General features: G+C 44.2%; 1 protein-coding gene across 9 annotated transcripts in view; it reads right to left on the reverse strand.

Annotated features, from left to right (window-relative positions):
• The window catches only part of HLCS (holocarboxylase synthetase), a 236,052-nt gene that overhangs the window by 136,603 nt on the left and 76,616 nt on the right, over positions 1–22,833 (reverse strand). For all 9 annotated transcript variants that reach the window (XM_047875104.1, XM_047875105.1, XM_047875101.1 and 6 more), the window contains one exon: positions 19,244–19,515. In XM_047875104.1, the coding sequence (XP_047731060.1) occupies positions 19,244–19,515 (272 nt within the window). The remainder of the gene's footprint in view (positions 1–19,243; positions 19,516–22,833) is intronic.

Genomic DNA, 22,833 nt, shown 5'->3' on the forward strand with positions numbered 1-22,833 from the left:
ATGAGAAACTGTGCACATTCAATTCATCATTCCTTGGCATGCAAAGTGATGTTTCCTCAGGCTGCTTTCAGTATTTCCCCTTTATCTTTGTCTTCGGCAGTTTTACTCTAATGTGCGCAGGTGTATTTTCATCAGATTTATCCTGCTCAGGGTTTGCTGAACATATTGAACCAGCCAATTGATGTGTTTTACCAACTAGGGCGATCATTTGGCCACTGTTTCCTCAAATATGTTTTTCTGCCTCATTATGTCTCTCTTCCCAAAGGACTCCAATTATAATACATTGGACATTTTTAGATTCTCCCCCAGGTTCCTTAAATTTTTTTCAGTTTTTTTCTCTCTTCTTCAAATTGGGTAATTATTATTATTCTATTTTCAAGTCTACAGAACTTGAGAACATGAGGAAGACATAATTAAATTCAGATGGCTGATCTTTGAAGGGTTACTGTGAACTAGACAAGCTAAAAGAAACATGCCATTCTAATTTTCAGAGGAAATTACACTAACTAGAGATGTCCTATCCCTATTGGAATTCAAGGAAATAAGGAAATTACTACTACTGAGTACCCAGTACTACTTGAGTAAAAGTACAGTACAGGGACTGAACTGGGACTTTTATATAAACACATCTATTTAACCCAGATCACAGCCCATTAATACAGACATTACTGTCCATGTTTTACAGATAATGGTACAGAAGAAAAAACAAGTTCCATAAGATGTCCCACTAGTAAGTTCCAGAGCTGAGACTTTCACTTATGATTCCCATCATATCCATTTCAACAAAAAAAAAATTCCTAAAAAATTTAAGAAAATCACCAATAATTAGATATGTCAGCTAACCTGATTTCCTTTTATAACAAATTAGTATGTACGTATGTATGTATGTGTATACACACATAGATGTTGGAAGTAGGGGGGATATAGTGTATTAGGATTTCAGCAAAGCACCTGTAGTAATATAGTATTAGGGGCTAAGAATTAAGGCTCTCAAGACAAATCTTTTAAATGCTGGTTCTACCATTTAACTCTTCATGTGGCTCTGGCCCAAGCCATTTTAACCCTTTAAGCAATAGCTCCCTCATTTCTTAACACGGGAAATCTGGGGGCCTGGGTGGCTCAGACGGTTAAGCATCCGACTTTAGCTCAGATCATGATCTCATGGTTCGTGAGTTCAAGCCCTGCGTCAGGCTCTGTGCTGACAGCTCAGAGCCTGGAGCCTGCTTTGGACTCTGTGTCTCTCTCTTTTTCTCTGCCCCTCCCCTGCTCACACTCTGTGTCTAAGAGTAAACATTAAAAAAAATTTTTTTTTTAACTTAAAATGATATCTATCTCATGGGATTCTGGTCAAGACTGAATAGGAAAAATGCACACAATACCTTCCATAAAGTAAATGCCAAGTCAATGTTAGCTATTATTAAGGCACGACATGTCCATGGACAAAAGATGAAATAATGTGAGATAATTGTATGACAGTGACGAAATAGTAAGAAATATTATCAACAACAAGTATTATTAGCCTCATCCTGTTCAATTCTATCAATGTCTGCTTTTGTTTCATAATTTTCCAATTACCTTCTGGAAAAGAAATATTGTAATGGGGTCACTAAAGAATTATACAGAACTGTTGGCTCAAAAAGAAATATGCTTATTATGTAGAATCGGAAAACGCTGGAAATGACAGAAAAGCATTCGCTGGAGATTGCTTAAATAAATCATGGTCAAGCTGTATGCACTGTAAAAAAAAGAATGTGTTTTCAACAGACTGACTGCATGGGAAGTGATTATTTCATAAACAACATAATCACAGTTTTACATACATTGTGTAGGAGGAAAACAGACTAGAAGAAAATATACCAAAAGATTAATACGATCATTTACAGGTGGTGGGGTTACAGATGATTTTCATTTCCTTACTATATATTACTACATTGCCTAGTGTTCTACAATGTCCAAGAATTCTCTTTATAACTAAAAAAAATTTCCAGAAAAAATAATTAGTTTTATGTACCCTGACTGGCTTTAGGCAAAGCTGTTGATCTTTGGACCTAAAATTTTCATCTCCACCATAGGGATGTGACTAAATGTTCATTACAGGAGATGCTTAGAAAAAAAGGTGATATGGGGATTAAAAAGGCCAGTAACTATCTTCAAATATCTTAAACTATCTGAGCTAATTAACAGATCTTTTAACGATCATTTGGGAGAAAGTTAAATTTTCTCTACTTGGATCCATAAGACAGATTTCTTTTTTGGAATGGGAGGGGTTTCAAAGGACCCATCCCAGGAGACAGCACTGGCCTAAGATGCTGGAATGAGCTGCCTAAAGGTATAACAGCTCATTTTCAATTTGTTAATTGAACAAATGCCAGAAAGCTTCTCACCATCAAGGACTCAGACACACCAGAAGCAGTGCAAAGGGCATTCAGGCAGCAGGGGGTGACTGGCCGTTTGGGTACCCTCCCTCCCCAGATCTGAGAGATCATGACCATTTTCGCATATACCACTGGTTTGATCTCGAGTTTACGAGATGTCAAATCATTCTATCCCAACTATAACAACATTGCGCTGAACAGATTTGGTCTGTTTTACGATAGTTTTCCAGGTGCCACAGCAAAAAAGTAAAAGTGCCCGCAATCTTACCCTGGGGCTCTATTTCCACTGGCCTGCAGGACAAACCCAAGAGGGCCTCCGTTGACCTTCAACAGTAGGGAGGCACTACACTTTGCAACAGAAAGAAGGGAAGGAGAAAGAAGGGAAGGGAACGGAATAGAACAACACCTAAACTCAAAGCTACAGGAAGCATTTACCTGAGCTTCAGAACAAAAACAAAAACAACTTCTAAAAATTTTTTTTTAACCTTTTATTTATTTTTGAGACAGGGAGAGACAGAGCATGAACGGGGGAGGGTCAGAGAGAGAGGGAGACACAGAATCCGAAACAGGCTCCAGGCCCCGAGCTGTCAGCACAGAGCCCGACGCGGGGCTCGAACTCACGGACCGCAAGATCATGACCCGAGCCGAAGTCGGCCGCTCAACCGACTGAGCCACCCAGGCGCCCCAAACAAAAACAACTTTTTGTAAGATGAGCTTCTCATCAGGGACTTACAATCCTGACAGGCACCATGCAAGTTTCTTAAGTTATCTTCATGGATAAGCACAGAATGTTAAAAATCAAATTACATTTCATTTGGTTGAAGTTTAGAAAAGAGCAGGTGCCCTAGAGTACTGTCAGTGGTAAGAAGGATACTGAAAGTTTAAAAATAAAAACTCCAGGAAACCAGGATGAGAGCCACTTGTATAAATCCCGCACCCCAAACTTTGCACCACTGTTCAAGCACATGCAACCTATACCCAGATTCCAGGGCAAATTCTACTCTATGTTAATGAGTCAAGCAAGCTTTAATGAAACTTCAAAATCTAAAACGTTGACCAAGGGGCATCTGGGTGGCTCAGTCAGTTGAGGGTCCGACTTCGGCTAAGGTCATGATCTCATGGTTCATGGGTTCGAGCCCCGTGTCAGGTTCTGTGCTGACAGCTCAGAGCCTGGAGCCCTCTTCAGATTCTGTGTCCTCCTCTCTCTCTCTGCCTCTCCCCAGCTCATGCTCTGTGTCTCTCTGTCTCTCAAAAATGAATAAACGATAAGATGAGATGAGATGAGATGAGATGAGATGAGATGAGATGAGATGAGATGAAATGAGATGAGATGAGATAAGATGTTGACTAAGACCTCATACAAGACAACCATGCACCCACCCCAACTCCCCCACCCATATTTCCACCACAGCTCTCCCCAATCCACATCCCCTACATCCCCTCCCAGAACACTCCCTAAAGGATTTGGGAACTGAGGGGCACTCCCTACCAAAGCTGAGATCTTTACACCATGGTGTCATCCCCTCTCGGCGTCTGGGTGTTTGAAACCCAAGCTACACCAGCAGAAATTTTTCCTCTCAGACATCACTCCTCTGTAACTAAAGATATCTGAGTAACCACTGGATAATCACTCCTGAAGATAATAGCTATTCAGCTTAACAGGGGCAGGGGACCCACACAGGTTTCCCTGGGTTCCAGAAGGGAACCACAGTTACTCAGTCCTCATTGTTAGTCTGGGGAAGTCGGGGAAACTCCAAATGGTGCTGAGTTTTATGAATAATATGCATACAGCTTTGACGTGTCATATAATAACAACCACAGAAACACAGTGTAATCCATTTGAGTTATACAGCACACCCACAGGAGGAGAAAGAACTTATCTCATAACAGATAACCTTAAATCCCCATTACCTTAAATCCTCTTGGAACAAGGCAGAGTATAAAAAGAAATAATCCAGTCAACCAACCACTCAGCCTGCTATTAAGATACAACCCTCCCAGTCAGCTGTGCTGAGTGTCCAGATGGCAGGACCTTGGGCACTTTCTTGGCCAGTGGTCTTGACACCCATGCCCTGAGGAGCCTGGGCTCTGAGAAGGCTTCCTAGCCTCATCTGTACAGTGGGACAGTTTATGTAAAAAGGGGCTTTACTGCTTAAAAAAATGTATATATAATTAAGCCACCAATCTAGTACAGCCTTCTCAAGTTACAGATAAGGAAACACATCCAGGGAATTTGGGTGGTTCACCCAACATCACACAGCTGGTGTGTGAGAACGACACAGATAAAATTACAGCCTAAACAACAGATGTTGGTGAGGATGCGGAGAAAGAGGATCTCTTTTGCACTGTTGGTGGGAATGCAAACTGGGGCAGCCACTCTGGAAAACAGTATGGAGCTTCCTCAAAAAGTTAAAAATAGAACTACCCTACAACCCAGCAATTGTACCACTAGGTATTTTCCCAAGGGATACAGGTGTGCTGTTTCCAAGGGGCACACGCACCCCCATGTTTATAGCAGCCCTATCGACAATAGCCAAAGCATGGAAAGAGCCCAAATGTCCACTGACGGATGAATGGATAAAGAAGATGTGGTACACACACACACACACACACACACACACACACATACACACACACACACACACACACAATGGAGTATTACTCAGCAATCAAAAAGAATGAAATCTTGCTATTTGCAACTACGTGGATGGAACTAGGGGGTATTATGCTAAGCAAAATTAGTCAGTCAGAGAAAGACAAATATCATATGACTTCACTCAATGTGGAATTTAAGATACAAAATAGATTGAACATAAGGGAAGGGAAGTAATATAATATAAAAACTGGAAGGGGGACAAAACATAAGAGACTTAAATACAGAGAACAAACTGAGGGTTGCTGGAGGGGTTGTGGGTGGAGGGATGGGCCAAATGGGTAAGGAGCATTAAGCAGGGCACTTGTTGGGATGAGCACTGGGTTTTATATGTAAGGGATGAATCATTGGATTCTACTCCTGAAATCTTTATTGCACTACATGCTAACTAACTTGGAGGTAAATTTAAAAAAAGACAGCCTAAGTTTCCAAGGTCACTGACACTGCCATCCCACCATGTAGTTGCATTTTTGGGTAAATTCTGTTTACATATTACACAGTTTTAAACTGTGAAAATGACATTAGCATCCAGGTGACCTCTGAAACCAAAGGCCAGAAAAAAGAGGTAAGGTACAGACCTCCTCATAATCCCTTCCTCTTCTCTTGTCTCCTCCACCCCTTCCCACATCCCGAGAAAACACTTCTCTGCCAGGCAATGACTTCATCATTTTCCTTCTCGCTAATTTGAATACTCTGGTGGGAGAGCCAAACAAAAAATGAAAATGATGAATGACCCCTTGTGCAATGCAGAAAAAATGTGGCGTCTGGGTCTCAGAGTGACGGAATACCCCTCATGCAGAAATAGAACATGCTTCTCTCCAAAACAAAAAGCAGAAACAAAGGCATAGCAGAGCTCCGAGTGTGTGCAGATAAACGGTGGGTGTGTAAAGGATTTTCAAGGGGCGGATGAAAGCAAATCAACCCTCCCCTCCAAAGCAGGTAAGTGTTTTACGTGCAAGAAAAGCCAAAGTTTTTCTAAGTGAGTCACAAAGCAACGTCAGGGGAGAAATGGAAATGCAAATGATAGAGAGGGATGCAGAACAAGGCAAAGGAAAAATATCTGCTTGATCACCTAGCACATTTGTTTTAGTTTTTTTAATTTTTTATTTTTGAGAGAGAGAGAGAGAAAGAGAGAGAGCGAGCAGGGGAAGGGCAGAGAGAAGGACCGAGGATCTAAAACGGGCTCTGCACTGACTGGCTGACAGCAGTGAGCCCAACGCAGGGCTCGAACTCACAAACCACAAGATCATGACCTGAGCCGCAGTCGGACGTTCAAACAACTGAGCCAACCAGGAGCCCTTCACCTAACACATTTTAACCAATGTTTTAATCCACAGCTCAGCCTCTACCTCCGCACGTGTATACAGGCAAGTGGCCATACTTGGGTCGTCATGAACACCAAATTCTAAGAAGATTTAAAATTTTTCCACTCAGAAACTAATGTTAACTCACAAACTGAGAATTACCTTTTTTTGCATTGAGAGTTTTACTTTTTTAATTGAAGCCTATTATTGTATAAATTTAACATGTAGATGTGAATTTGATACAATTAGATATTGTAATATGATGGCTATTGCAGCAATAATCGGCCCCTCTATCCCATTACTTATCATTTCTTTTTAGCAGTTGGAATAATTAGGTTCTAAGTCTCTAAGCAAGTTTGGCGGTTATGTGATACTGTTGTCGATATTCACCGTGCTAGGCATTAGAGCATGAGGACTTATTTGAGGGCTTGGGGACTACTTGTTGCAAATTTGTACCTTTTTTTAAAATGTTTATTTATTTTTGAGAGAGAAAGAGAGAGAGTGTACAAGCAGGGGAGGAGCAGAGAGAAAGGAAGACACAGAATCCAAAGCAGGCTCCAAACTCTGAACTGTCAGCACAGAGCCCAACCCAGGGCACAAACCCACGAACTGAGATGCGAGATCACGACCTGAGCCAAAGCCAGACGCTCAACCAACTGAGCCACCCAGACGCCCTGCAAGTTTGTCCCTTAAACAACATCTGCTCAAGTCTCCCACCCCTCATTCCCTGGTAACCACCATTTAACTCTGTTTTTAACGAGTCTGACTTTTTTAGATTCCACATATACGTTATATCACACAGTACTGATCTTTTTCTCCCTTCTCTCCCTTAGCACAATGTCCTTACTCATGTTGTCACCTAACCAAGTATTTAAAATGCTGTTTTCTGGGGCGCCTGGGTGACTCAGTCAGTTAAGCATTCGACTTTGGTTCAGGTCATGATCTCATAGCTTGTGAGTTCAAGCCCCACGTTGGGCTCTCTGCTGACAGCTCAGAGCCTGGAGCCTGCTTCAGATTCTGTGTCTCCCTCTCTCTCTGCCCGTCCCCCAATCACATTTGGGGTCTCTCTCTCTCTCTCTCAAAAATAAATAAACATTAAAAAAAATTAAAATGGTGTTTTCTTATCATACACTTTTACTGCATCAGAACCTTGGAACATATTCTCAAGGTTCATTTCTGCAGTTTCCAAGCAGGTGGGCATCAGCTGTCTCCATCTGGAGAAAGCACCCATGTTAGAAGGCAGACAAAGAGGAGACGGAACCAGCACTCACCACCCACTCATGTCAGAGACTGAGCACAGGGCTCCGCATTTCACTAACTCCCTTTGACCCTTTCAACATGGGCAGCATTCCCATGAGTGGATATCACTACATTTGCTCATTTTCAGATGGGAAGTCATGGAATTCGCCAATGACGCTCCAAGACCTGAGATGCTGTCGGTACCCATGATGCCCTGGCCAGTGTAAGCCAGATGGCTCATCCGCCCCCTCTGGGCTGCCCAGGGCATGTACACGGCCCTGTCGCTAAGAAATAACTCCTCTGCCCTCAATAACTGAGAGAAAAAACAGTCCCAACCACCATGGGACACGGCTCACTTCTAAACTGCAGTTAACCCTCGGCTTTCCCTCCAAGATGTATCTGAACTGGGGAAAAAACAAGCCTAGGGAGTTCCCTATCACCATCTTAGTGAAGGCCTTTCCCAACCGCAAACTTGGCTTTATTACCCTTGGTGGAATTTTATTACTCATTCGAACGGAACAGAGGCATCTGACAAAATGAATATCAAGTGCAGCATACAGTTGAGCAACTCTGTGGGGTAAGAAGTATCTGAGATGTTTCAAGCAATTGAAGACAGCGAAGCATCATCAAACACAAGTGCTTCTAACTGGTACAAGAGGTTCAGGGGCTCAAGGAAGATACGTGCATGTCATGGCTACGCACAAGGCATATCCATGGGACTAACGAAAATGTTCAAAGGGTAGACGTTCCAGCTTTTTCCAAATGATTGCTGTTGCCTAAGAAAATGATAAATTGTTAAGATTTTAAAATAGAGAAAGCTTGATAAAAAAAAAAAAAGAAAGGGAACTCGTTCTGCATATTTTAAGGGCAACGCAAATATGGACAACTGACTATGTTTTCTCATCTTTCAAGAAAAGCTGGACTAAAATAACACGTTTTTGGCAAAATAGTAACTCGTGATGAGCCATCATGCTTCTTGTCTGACGGGAAAAAACTGCCAAAACCTTCAACAAAAACTCCACCCCAAGAAAACACATATTACAATCTGGGGTGAAGACAGTGTTGATTTGTTTCATGGACACTCACACACTGCCATTGAAGAAGGCTTGATGAAGGTCAAAAAAAGAAAAAAAAAAGGATTACACCGAAGTTTAAATGATAGTGACAGTGCAGTCGATATAAGCTCTGTGCTGATGGGGCACCTGGGTGGCTCACTTCAGCTCAGGTCATGATCTCATGGCTCGTGAGTTCGAGCCCCGCATCAGGTTCTGTGCTGACAGCTCAGAACCTGGAGCCTGCTTCAGATTCTGCCTCCCTTTCTCTCTGCCCCTCCCCTGCTCACTCGCACGCTCTCTCTCTCTCTCAAAAATATATAAACACTAAAAATTTTTCAAAACTATAAGCTCTGTACAGATAGCTTTGCAGACATATCTCAGTACATCCTCCTCAGATACTGGGGTGGATGCAGGCTCCTGGAAGAAAGGTCTCGCATGTCTGCTGCCTCTCCCCACTGGATCCCAGAGCCTACCCCGAAGGCCTGCACACGGCTGGTGCTGAAGACAAATTAGTTGAGCAACTGAATTTAAAAAGAAGAAGGAGGAGGGGGGGGGAGGGGGAGGGGGAGAAGGAGAAGGAGAAGGAGAAGAAGAAGAAAGCAGAGACTATTACCAGCTACATCATATGGATAAGGAAGTGGAGGCTTGAATGGTCTCTGATTTACCCAAGGTCACTCATATAGTAAAAGGCAGAACTGGAATCCCAACCCAGGACAGTAATATCCCATCCCGAGATCTAAGCCCTTAGGTCAAACCAAGAGTCTATCCTCAGTAACTAGAAATGAGTGGGGGGAAAATGGGGGGGGGGGGTGCCTGGGTAGCTCAGTCAGTTAAGCATCTGACTTAGGCTCAGGTCACGATCTCACAGTTTGTTCGAGCCCCATGTCAGGCTCTGTGCTGACAGCTCAGAGCCTGCAGCCTGCTTCAGATTCTGCGTCTCCCTCTCTCTCTGCCCCTCTCACGCTCTGTCTCTCTCTCTTAAAAATAAATCAATTTAAATAAATAAATACCCAAGAAAGGAAGGAAGGAAGGAAGGAAGGGAGAAACGAGTGAGCCACGGAACTAGTTGTTTTTGCAAATACTGCACACAAGGGGTACACCTTGTTTTGTTGTTTTTTGTTTTGTTTTGTTTTTTCTAAAAGCCTGGTATACTCTCAAAACAATGAGACCACTACCACTGAGAACATGCAAAGGACTGTGCTGTGTGTTTGGAAGAAGGTTCCAGAGGAAGAACCTCCCCCGTGTGCCGGGCACAGCAGAACCGCCGTCACGGCTGGGCAGTCTGTCCTTCGTTGGCTGCTCACAAGGCATCGGCCTGACGGCTACACTCACCCTCACTGTCCCGCACAGTAAGACCTGGGACGCTTCAGGTCGTCGGACAGTTAAATGTGGTTGAACGAGGAGAGAGAGTCAAAGAAGGTCCAATTCTAATGAAAACGCCATCTACACAGAACGCACCGTAACCACCGTAAAATGTCAAACCTCACAATAAGTTTACCCTGCCTGAAAAAATCAGTTACAGAACGTGAAAGTAAACATTCTCAAACACTAAAAATTGATGTGGAGGCATCTCTGGAAAATAATAGGCCACTTCATAGTTCACTTCCAGGAGCTTGGCACATGAAAGGTTAACTTATTCAGGTGTTGAACTGGGGGCGGTGGGGGGTGGGGGGGGGAGCATTTGATGGAGAACTTGCCAGAACAGCCCTTCAGTCATGACCTCCAGAGTCAAAGGCTGGAGTTCTGTTCTAAACCTTAGTTTAGAAGTAAACATTAAAATGAAGGTTTCTTTAAAATTCCTCAATAATTTCCACTTTAAAAGCACCAAACCGGCCCATAAAAGAGCTCAGAGTAATTATTCCAAAGCAATCAACTTTTTAAAAACCCTTTACTTCACGATTACACCAACATCCCATTAATTTGGGACACTTACCACGTATTTATTCTTTGCTCGTTACCTATGTGCACATTAAGAGTACACCAATAACACAATACAGGCATTAATATGTAAAACATCAACAAAAGCCATCTGGAAAACTAATGAATAATCAAGGGATTTCAAATTAAACTACAGAATTTTCCCTTAGAATCTTTAGGACAACACTGTCAAGTTCAATCTATTCACTTCGCCTCCAGAATCAATTTTTCAAACCTTATGACAGGTCTAATCGCTTCCACCTGTGTCTCTAGCTTGACTCTTGACGGGCATGCTACCAGCCAGGGTGGAAATGTAGACAAAGACCCCTATTAGGATCCGGCTGTTTCTCTACTGTGAGGTCACTCAGCCATTAAATTAGTTCCAGCCCAATTTCTGTCTCTCAGGCCTCGACTTCAGGGGAGGAGGGTGTGCAGGAGAGCAAGTTAGGGGAGCAGAACCAGAAGAGCAGAAAAGGGGGAAGAGACGTTTGGGACTGAGGAGACACACACGCACAGAGGCAAAAAGCTGGGATTGGCCCCAAACTCTGAAACAAAAATACCTTCGCAAATGATGGTGGCCATTCTCCGCAATGCGATTTCCCCCAAATGTCTGCAAAAACTATGTTATGGGATGATTTTTCCTTTTCATTCCCTTTGCCCGTAGAAAGGCAATGGTCTCCCGTACAAAGTTTTCTCAAACGACGGGAGCCCAACTCACAAAACTACTTCAGCCCTCTAAAGGCGCTGGAGGTTATGGAAAGACAGAAAGGCTGGCTGGTGGAAAGGGCAGACTCGGGAAGATGGCCCGATCAAGTCTGCTCACATGGAGGGAGCGTCCAGCGCCCCAGACCGCACAGCTGAGGAAAGCAAGAACCAGGGCAGGAACACTGCCAAGGGTACAGAGCTACCTGATGACAAGATCTTCAGTGCCAGCATCTTCCCCTACCAGACCCGGAGATCTCTGGTAGCAGGAATGATGCCTGACACATAGTACCTGCTCAAGAACAATTCAGTGACCAGTCTACTTCCTTCCCTACATCACATCATCTACCGCACCCACTTCTCTCTGCCCAAACTCCCAGCTCTCAGAACAAGAAGGGCACACGCGGCTTGTGTGAACTGAACAGCACTGGCATCTGATTCTTCCGATGCACTGGAAGGGCTGGGTAGTTCCTTCCCCATCGCTCTCCCTCCAGTGCCTAACAGAGTGCCTGGCATATAGAAGGCACTCCATAAATGCTTACTCCATCAGTGATGAAGGCAAACTTATGCCTCTGAGAAATCAAGGGCCTAAAACAATACTAAGAAAATAAACTTATTTAATAAGGAAATCCGTATTATCCTTTGCAGATAAAAGAGCCCACCCTTGACCAGTTTATTGAGGATATAGAAGTATGCCGAGGAAATCAGTATGAACAAGTCTGTCCTCATCTACCACTCCATAAACTGTGGCTTCACACGTGAGTTATTTCAATATCTCAACTGACCTGGTAAAAGTCATCAAAAAGATGACATAAGTCAAAGTCTAATAAGTGACAGTTCCAAAATGATCACAACTCAGTTACCCCCAAGCTCTGTGCTCCATGGTCTAGGCCTAACGCCTTCCCCACAGCAGAGGGCCAATCATCACTTACCAGATTAGACAGAGTGTGGCACCCTGACCACGCCACTTGGAAGTGTTTCTCCCAGCAGTGGCGATGGATTCAGTGGCCTGCCATACCCCCTTGCGTAGGCCCCACCACCACCAAGAGCTCACATGTGCAAACGGCTTCTGTGGTGCGTAGCTGTAGGATGTGACTATGGGACACAATGAAGTTCACTGGGCCAGACAGAGTACTGAATCCACGCCCTGGGGACTCTATCCAACAAGCTGAGCTAACTGGTCACAGGGAAACCTACCAGGAAATAGGGCAGAAAGAAAAAGAAAGGTGTCTAAAGGCAATCAACACCAGCATCACATCTAAAAGGTTACCCTGACAATAGAGTAGAAAATACATGTCATGGTCAGAAACACATGCCCAAGAAAATGACTGGAGCAGGGGATACAGGGTGAAATTATCTATTCTAACCAGACTGGATGGGTAGCTCAGCCAAGTCAGACTTTTGGGGGAACATCACTCATGGACATGGCTTTCACTTTTTATTTTTGGAGAGGGAAGCCCACAAGCCCTTCAATTGTCTTGATTTAATTATTAGCAAGCAGCCCCCTTATCTCCCCTGGTTACTCCCTTTCTCCAGAGCTCCCCCGCCCTCTACTGAATTACTAATATACCTTTATTTATTTTTTCTTATTTTTTTAATGTTTATTTATTTGAGAGAGAGAAAGACAGAGAGAGAGAGAAAGAGAGAGAGAGCGAGCACTAGTGGGGAAGGACAGAGAGAGAGGGAGACACAGAATCCAAAGCAGGCTCCAGGCTCCGAGCTGTCAGCACAGAGCCCGATGCGGGGCTCTAACCGACGAACCCTAAAGATCATGACCTGAGCCGAAGTCAGATGCTCAACCGTCTGAGCCACCCAGCTGTCCCATAACACACCTTTTTTTTTTTTTTTTTAATTTTTTTTTTTTTTTTCAACGTTCATTCACCCCTGGGACAGAGAGAGACAGAGCATGAACAGGGGAGGGGCAGAGAGAGAGGGAGACACAGAATCGGAAACAGGCTCCAGGCTCTGAGCCATCAGCCCAGAGCCCGACGCAGGGCTCGAACTCATGGACCGCGAGATCGTGACCTGGCTGAAGTCGGACGCCCAACCGACTGCGCCACCCAGGCGCCCCAACACCTTTAAAATTCAAAGGTTAAGGGCTCCTGGGTGGCTCAGTCGGTTAAGAGACCAGCTCTTGGTTTAGGCTCGGGTCATGACCTTGTGGTTTGTGGGTTCAAGCCTCGTGTCGGGCTCTGTACTAACAGTATGCAGCCTGCTTGGGATCTTTCTCTCTCCCTCTGCCCTTCTCCTGCTCGCTTGTTCTCTCTCCCTCTTAATAAATAGACATTTAAAAAGATAAAAGAAGATAAAATTAAATTAAATTAAATTAATAAAATGAAATAAATAAAATAAAATAAATAAATGAAATGAATAAAATAAAATAAAATAAAATAAAATAAAATAAAATAAAATAAAAGTAAAATAAATTTCACAGGTTACGGGAAGGAGGTGAAGGTGGTAGGGGTTCATGGCCTTTGGACCAGCCTGATTTCATACCCTGAGGTCAAATGAAAGCTTTCAGTGTCTGTCTCAGGGCCACGGTCATTTCACTGGGTTTGCAGTCAAAGAAGAAAGCACAATGCCCTCCAAAATAGTTGTCAGAAGAGAAATTTCCAAATCGTCCTAGATTTACACTTGTAACATAAAAAAATACCTCTAATGGCATTGAGTAAGCAATGAAACAGAACTAGTGTTACTATTCAAATAAATTATTTTCACCAATGATTTCAAACCTTATAGACACTGGGGCTATCCTCATCTGGATACAACTTAAAGGCCCCCAGCTATTTTTCTTAGTAGTCTGACAAATAAAAAGTCCATGCCTGGGACAAAGACTTCTAATTGTTCTCCGATATCTAGTCTCCATTCCTCCCTAGCACAAGGACCCTGATTTGCAGGGGATTCATGGATACTGAGTATAAAGACCACATTTATTTCCTCACCTTCTTTGCGGGTAGCTATGGTCATGTGCCTAGATGCTAGCCCTAGAGCATAAACAAAAATGTCATGAGCGATTTCTGGAAAGAGTCCATAAAGAGTGAGGCGCACCCTCCATACACATCCTCCTGCTTACTGGCTAGAACAAGAACATAAATGCCTGGGCTGCTCTTAGACCACTTGCTGAGGGTGACAGTGCAACTCACTTGCGTCCCTGACACTGTGGGCCACACACTGACCACCTCTGGACTGCCTGTCTCAGCCTACCTCACCTATAGGACAGAGAAATAAACTTCAATCCTGCTTGGAAACACTTTAATTTGGAAATATCTGTCTAATCCTAAGTGACCTAGAAATTGGTACCTGAATAGGGTGTGCCCCAGGGTTTGGATTTACACTTGTCCCAAAAAACAAGGCCTAAAACTGCAGTCTAACGTGCGGGACCGAGGCAGGGAGCAGCTGGAGTCTCAGGGGCTCATAATTGGAGATCACTATCGTCACGCAGTAGCAAAGCACTCAAAAGAGGGGCGTCTGACTTCAGCTCAGGTCATGATCTCACGATTCATGGGTTCGAGCCCCACCTCAGGCTCTGTGTTGACAGTGCGGAGCTTGCTTGGGATTCTCTCTCTGTCCCTCTCTCTCTCTGCCCCTCCCCTGCTTGCGCTCTCGTGCTCTCGCGCTCTCCCTCTCTCTCTCTCTCAAAATAAACTTAAAAAGAAAAAGCATTCAATACAGGCCTGGATTTCTATAGGTTGGGAAGAAGACCACGCACCTGTTAGAAGCTGTACCATTACAATAAAGAACTCTGAAAACGTACAATGTCAGTGTTTGTCAGTCCTTCCTGACACCCTCGGCAAAGTTCACTGAAAGAGAAATGATCTCCACTAGAGCTAACTGACCTTAAAGGATGCAAAACAAAAGAGACCTGATAAGAGGGGCTCTCGGTTGGCAACCAGCAATCTACGATGGAGCCTATGGGGCTGTCTCGCCAGCCCCAGTAGGTGCTAAGACAGGTGCTTCAGCAAAGACAGCCTGGAGCCTTGTGCCAAAGATGTCATGGAGGGCCTGGCCTTTTTTCATCCAAGCCACCGTTTCATTCAGCCACGGGAGCCACCATCTAACTGGGAGAGAAGGGGATGAGCAGAGTATCGAGGCCTTTGAAAGACCAGAGTTTTTAGACTGAAACACCCTGTCCTGATAAGATCGCTGACGGCTAGTCACACGGAACCGTCAGAGGCCTACTAAAGTCTTCAGAAACTTCTATCTCCATGGAAACCATAAGGCTGACCTAGAAAAGGCTGTGATTGTTCACCCTCAAAACAATACCCAGACCCCAAACCCTCATAGACAGTGGATGTCATACGCCCAGCCCCTCTGATGCACATCTCAGACGTGGTGCAGTTAAGACCTCCCCAAGAGGCAAAGCCATGACCCCACAGACACCTTCCTGGAGAACAGAACCAGGGCTGCCAGACACAGCCGGGAAACCTGCCTACCGCCAGCTCAGGGAGTCTTTCCTCTCCCCGCCCAGGGTACTCCATAGTCCCCACTTCACCCACAGCAGCACAGTGCACAGGAGTGCTGGGGACACAGAACATGCCTGCGTTTGTGGTTTGGGGGGTTTTGTAGTTTAGTTTTTATTTTTTTTTTTTTTTGAGAGAGAGAGACAGAGAGACAGAGAGGGTGTGAGCGGGGCAGGGGGCAGAGAGAGAGAGGGAGAGAGAGAATCCCAAGCAGGCTCCGTGCTCAATGCGGGGCTCGAACTCACAAAACTGTGAGATTATGACCTGAGCTGAAATCAAGAGTCGAAAGCCTAATCAACTGAGCCAGGTGCCCTTGAGAACACGTCTGTTTTAACCAGCAGACCGCCAGGCCTCAGGGAGCCACGTCCAGCCCTGAGTAAGAAGACTCCATCCCCAGAGATCCTGAATCTGCTCGAGAGGAAATAAACAAGTAGACTGGCAGGGCTATCTTCCTGGAGGAGGGGGGTGAGAGTTTTGGAAACGGGGAAAAAGGTGCAACACAGATATTTGGGACTGTGGCAGAAATTGCTGGCTGTTCCCCACTGCGTACTTTCCCCCTCCCTTCTCAGGAAGAGAACTCCCAATTTTTAGCTGCTATAAGTCGCCGTGGGTGAGGAGGGGCACAGAAAAAGGATGTTAGAAACCTTATAATAAAGAGTATCTAATTTACATTTTACTTCTATTCCAGACTATAAGGAAAGAGCCACAGAGGTAACAGATGTAAAGACAGAGGCACACACAGAGTTCAAACCCAGGCCACAGTTTTGAAAAGTCTTCTTGCCCTGGACTTATTGATATGGTCAGTCCACAGGAACAATTCACATACAGTAAATTGTGATACGTAGCTTCCTACATGCTGGTGTGATACTAGAGTTTGACTCTGATGGCCCTAGGCACTAAAAGATGACGTATGGAATTGATGGATATGTGTAACATATGCAGCACCAGTGGCTGGAAGATAAAAGCTTCTAATACATGTTAGTTGCTATTATTATTATTATTACCACGACCATAGACTGTGCTTCCATGAGGACAGCCCACATGGGATCAAATAGAGTATTAGCTACAGAAATGGTCTCGGTCTCACTCTCAGAGAGTGATAAGCCATATATTTCACATATCTGTCTCATGGTCCCTTTGTGCACAACTGAGTTTCTGGCACTAAGGTGACCACTTCAAAGTTCTTCGCCTAAAAAAGGCTACAGTCCATCCACCCCACCCCCAGGAACTTCTCACCAGGCTTGCTGACTCACGAGGCTGCAGTGAGTAACTTTATCTGTTAGTGTTAGGACGGGACCCACACGAGCAGTGGAAGAAGACATCTGTAAGTTACACGGAGCAGCCACTATTTATTTATTCAATATCTGCTCTGTGCTAGGCGGAGGGATTAATCATTAATCATCAAAGCCATTTCATTCTCTGTGCTCTACAGAGACCAGACAAGAAGAGAAACAAAGAAGCTTCCCAAATGCCCTCAGAAAGGCCAAAATATTCTTTTTCCTTGGTAAAAATAAAAACTCTTTATCCTCCAGAAGGTTCTGACTCCACTACTGTTGAGCTCACCTACACATTTTTACAGACCCGAGTTGCTTAAGACAGAATTAAAAACAAACAAAAACAAAAAACAAAAGTTCAATATCAAAAAGGAACTTACCAAGATCCAAGGGCACTAAAGCAGGTGTATTTACATGGCATTTTTCTTCTATCCTAAAACACATGCTCACCAGGATATAAAGAAACCCAACCATCTGATTACACAGGACACACAGTCCATCCACTCGAAAGGGCTCAGAGCCCTCTTAGTAATGCACTGCCCGCTATATAAGCTCAGAGGCCGTCATTCCACTAACTCAAGATCATCCCAACATAAAATATTCTTCGCTGATTGTCCAACAAAAACAGACAAGACGTGCCAATATTTTTCTATTTAAATTTAATCTCTCCAAATCTTGTCTTAAGTACTAGGTCTGATTTTTTATTTGGAAAATATAATAATAATAGGTCACCTTTTCAATATTTTCAATATACTGTTCTCTTGAGTAACAAAGGATTATCACAGAGTTCACACAAGCAAGTAATGATCGTTCCATATACCAACACAGGCTTTTTCCTGCTCATCTGAGAACAGGGGACTGGGAAGGAGGGGAGGCGGGAGAGGGTGGGAACGCTGGAAAATGAAAGTACCTGACAACACAAGAAGAAACAGCAAACAAGAACTGTTCATGACCATGGCTCATATTCCCCTTCCCACTACACCTGCCTTGCTCTACCAATTCCACTACACTGGTGCTTTCTCTCCACACTATCCCCACATAAAACTGCCAGTTCCATGAGAAGGGAGTAGGTGTGAGCAGGACAGTCAAGAAAATACTAAGGTATTGTATCGTTTCAACATACCGTATCAACATATTACCGAATTCCAGAAGTTATTAAGAAAGCCCCAAATATTTCCCTGCATTGAATTATGCATCTAATTGTGCAGTCCTATGAAAGAAAATGCCTAGAAACTGTAAATCCAGTCGTTCTTTTGGAGTCTTAGCATTCCTGAAATTTTAGTCCCATGTTGAGGGAAGATGTCTTTCTTATTCACTCCTTCTATAAGCCTACGTTTTAAACTATCTCAATAGAAGAGTACTGATTAATACGAATTTAAGAGTTAAAAAAAAAAATCCTTTCATCTGTTTGCCATTTTTTAACCTTTAACCAACGTCCATGAAACACGAGCAAAGGGGAGAAAAAAACAAAGAGAGAGGCAAACCAAGAAACAGACACTTAACTGCAGAGGACATGTGGGTGGTCGGGTGGGGGGCGGGGGAAATAGGTGATGGGGATTAAGGATGCACTTGTCGTGATGAGCACAGGATGAGGTACGAAAGTGTTGAATCACTACGTTGCACACCCAAAACCGTATGTTAACTAACTGGAATTTAAATAAAAACTTTTTTTAAAAAAAGTCCACGAGACAGAAAAAATAAGAAGGAAAACTCAGGAAGAATAAATCTTGAACATCCGAATGGGACGGCAGAGTGCCGACAAAATGTGCTGGATGGGAACATACCAAAACAGGTTTCCAAAAGTACGAAATCTCTACTGCGTTTCCATCTAGCGCCGCATACGTGTCGTTCAGATTTGCTATCCTAGTGCTCCCGCAAAACATTTTCAACTAAATGTTTAACACTGGCTATACCAATACAAAAAATCAAATGATGGCCTGAGTAATAAGGCCACCTGTTAAAGACATTTTTTCATAAAGTTCTTTCGCCAAGGATCATCTGAAAGGCCTGATACTAAAGGAAGTGAGTCACAATGTACAAAATCTCCTGCTTTAAAATACAAATCTGTGGTCAAGGAAATCATTATTTAATTTTTCTCCCTGTGCTTTACCTCGGACAGGACAAGGGTATTCCCACCTTGCTAATGGGTTGATGAGAACTCTCCTTCGTCATCTTTACCCCTTCTCCCCCAGCACTGGTTAGACAGAACAATCGATATAATGAGACTCCTCTGAGCCGGTGCACGATGTCTGGCCAGAACTCACCCGTCCAGAAGGTTCATCGTGGTGGGCGTCACTTCGGCAAACAGAATTACTTTTCCAAGTCGCTTTGTCTGCAGATTTTGTCGGTAGATCTCTAAGTTAAAATTCTCTGATAAGAAGGACTCCACGTCAGTCACCACGGGTAGAGCAGATGGGGTGATTTCTATGTTGGACGTGTAGGATGAAAGAAACTTAAGGGAGAGCTTGCTGGATTTGATTACTCCTTCAGGATCCACATGCTTCCCTAGCCACTGCATAAGAGGATCCCAGATTTCCTGTGTTACAAAGAAAGAGATGAAAAGGTCATAATTTGGCCTTACATTCGGTGAGGGTAGCTTTCCCTTAAAATGCCATTTTGGGGGTGCCTGGGTGGCTCAGTCAGTTAAGCGCCCGACTTCAGCTCAGGTCACGATCTCACGTTCCGTGAGTTCGAGCCCCGCGTCAGGCTCTGGGCTGATGGCTCGGAGCCTGGAGCCTGCTTCCGGTTCTGTGTCTCCCTCTCTCTCTGCCCCTCCCCGGTTCATGCTCTGTCTCTCTCTGTCTCAAAATAAATAAACGTTAAAAAAAAGTAAAAATAAATAAAAATAAAAAAAAATAAAATGCCATTTTGGTAATAGAAGTACTTCCTAAATCACAACCAGTAACAGCTAAAGTAACATATTCCAAACATCTGTGCTACCACACAATCGACAATAAGTCCACGAAGTATGTTTACGCTATAAAAATACAGTGGATTCTTGAACAACGTGGGTTATGAACCGCATGGGTCCACTCACATGCAGGCTGTTTTCGATAAACACAATACAGTGCTAGGGCACTTGGCTGGCTCTGTCGGAAGAGCATACGACTCAATCTCAGGGTTGTGAATTAGAGCCCCACGTTGGGTGTAGAGATTATGTAAACAAATAAAACTTTAAAAAAATAATGCCGTACAGTGCTATAAATGTATTTTCCCTTTCTTAGGATTTCCTTAATAATTTTTCCTTTTCTCTAGCTTGCCCTATTGTAAAGATACTGTATATAATACATATAGCACACAAAACACATGCTAATTGGCTGTTTATGTGATCAGTAAGGCTTCAACAGTAGGCTACAGTAGTTAAGTTTTGGGGGAGCCAAAAGGTATATGCTGTGGATTTTTGACCGCACTGGGGGGCAGGTGGCTCCCCTAATCCCCATGTTGTTTAAGGGTAACCTGTAAACTGTTTAGAAGCCAGGACCCAAAGAAATAAATACAGCTCATTATTAAATTTTCTATCCTACATAATATCTTAAATCCTTAGATGTCTTCTCCAGCTCTAGAATTCATTAGTAATCCTCTAGTCTATACATTCTGCAGAAAATTTACAGCTTTCTACTTTTGCCCCTCAAGGAAATTCATTATCCTAGCTGGGGAAATACCATAAAAAGCCAGGTGAAAGCAGTCACAGAAGACCAGGCACTGAGACAACAGCATTTGCTCTCTGCCTCTGGAGAACCGTCAACTCCTCTCCTGGACAAGCTGACCACCACCAGCCACTGACAGGTCACCAGCAGGGGAGACCTGACTTTCACACGGGAAGATAATGGGAAACCCAACACGTGCTTTCTCTTTGCCAAATGTGGGCCTCGGGGGTGGGGGTGGGGGTGGGGGAGCGGTGAAGTAGAGCCTACCAGAAACCCCGCCTAACCCAGAACAAAGCTCTCCATTCTACCCCTGAAACCAGCAGGGGCCCTAGAGCCTCCCAAGAGGCCGCAACTTCCTCTTGGGCCCTGGAGGGCCCACAGGCCTCCCTCCATGGTGGGGTACCAGGGAACTATGGGTCGAGGGAGTCATCACCCCAAGAGGTCAACACCAAACGTATTAAAATCAAATTGTCACAGTAAACACAGATCCTGGCTCTTATGCTATCTTCATGCCAACGCTAGGCCTTTCAAAAGAGGAAAAGTACCCCTCTGGTAACACGAGGGTATGTCCCAAAGCTGCACGTGGCCACAGAGAAGTAGCTTCGAAGATAAAAGATTATTCAACTCGATTCAAACAGACCACTGAAACTCACTTGAGTTCACAGAAAATACATAGGATAGAGGAACAAGTTCAACAGCTTTGGAAGGAAGGAATCAGAAGAATCCAGAAGGTGAGACATTTCACAAAACAGTGATCCGCAAGTCAGTGTCACAGGGCACAAAAAGGCAAGAGAGGGGGTGAGAGAAGAGAGGGGGAGACCCCGTCTGGAGGAAGAGAGACGTAGAAGATACGACCAAATACAGCAGCTGCCTGCAAGCGGGTCCACAGGTGGGGACCAAAGTGGGACCGGGCATGAGCTATCTGAGCATAACCTTGGATCTGACAGCCCAAAGAAGGGCGAGAGGAGTAAGGATGGGAACAGGGGTTGAGACCAAACCTTGTGTGAACCCTTGACCCCAACCTGCTCACCCTGAAGAAGCCCTGAGCAGGAACCCTGGCTGTATCAGACCACACAAAGTCTGGGCAGCCCAGAACATCTCCCAGATGATGGCTTCATCATAGAACTGTATCTACCTCACTACTGACAAACTTGTCTTGGACCTACAGAATGGAAATTTTCCCTGGGGCAGTGACAGCCTCATGAAGGGTAAGAAATGAGCCCGGTGACCAAGAACTCCAACCCCAGAGAAGAAGTGGATCTGTGTCTCCCCCAGCTTGTGAAGAAGCCAGCTTGGGGTCCAGCACACCACCATCCCACCCCCAGTGTCACGCGAGGGTCCCTTCTGTGTCTGTCCTCCCAACCCTTCTTGGATGAACAAAGCCTGACCAATACTCAGGGGAATGATTTTTCTCCTTCTTGTTTTGGCCAGAGGTGTTGGGACTGTGTGACTTCTGAGTGATTTCCTACAGTGTTGGTTCCTCCCTTCAGGATGGGGGGCGATAATCACCATCCCAGGAATTCTCAGTGGGTTTTTATTATTTAAAAAAAAAGAGGGGCGCCTGAGTGGCTCAGTCTGTTAGGTGTCGGGACTCTTGATTTCAGCTCAGGTCATGATCTCCCGGTTCGTGGGATCAAGCCCCGCACTGGGCTCTGCACTGGGTGTGGAGACTGTTTGGGATTCTCTGTCTCTCCCTCTGCCCCCCTCCCGCCCATGCGTGTGCTCACACATACGCTCTCTCTCTCAAAAAAAGATAACAAGAAGAAGAAGAAGATCTGATCAAATACAATGAGTGGCTCTTCACCAGAGTCTGGTTTGAACAATCCAGCTGGAAGAGACATTTTGAGACAATGAGGAAATTTGAATATGGACAGAATGTATCAAATAACAAAGATTCACTGTCAGGTTCAGTAGGCATGTTAATGGTATGTCCTTAATGTTAGAAAAGTGCCTGTGTCACAATGTCTGTAATTTAGCCCCAAATTAGATGAAGCAAAAAAGGCAAAATACTAATAACGGTTAAATTTAGATCATGCATATGTGGGGTACTTGTTACACTATCCTCTCTATTCTCCAGGTTTTAAAACTATCATAATTAAAAGTAAAAAAGAAAGCAAATACACACACACACACACACACACACACACACACACACACACACAAATGGTAAAATAAACATTAACTATTATAAAAATAGCACATTCCAC

The sequence above is a fragment of the Prionailurus viverrinus genome, chromosome C2 (genome assembly GCF_022837055.1).
Source record: "Prionailurus viverrinus isolate Anna chromosome C2, UM_Priviv_1.0, whole genome shotgun sequence".
Classification (NCBI taxonomy): Eukaryota; Metazoa; Chordata; class Mammalia; order Carnivora; family Felidae; genus Prionailurus; species Prionailurus viverrinus.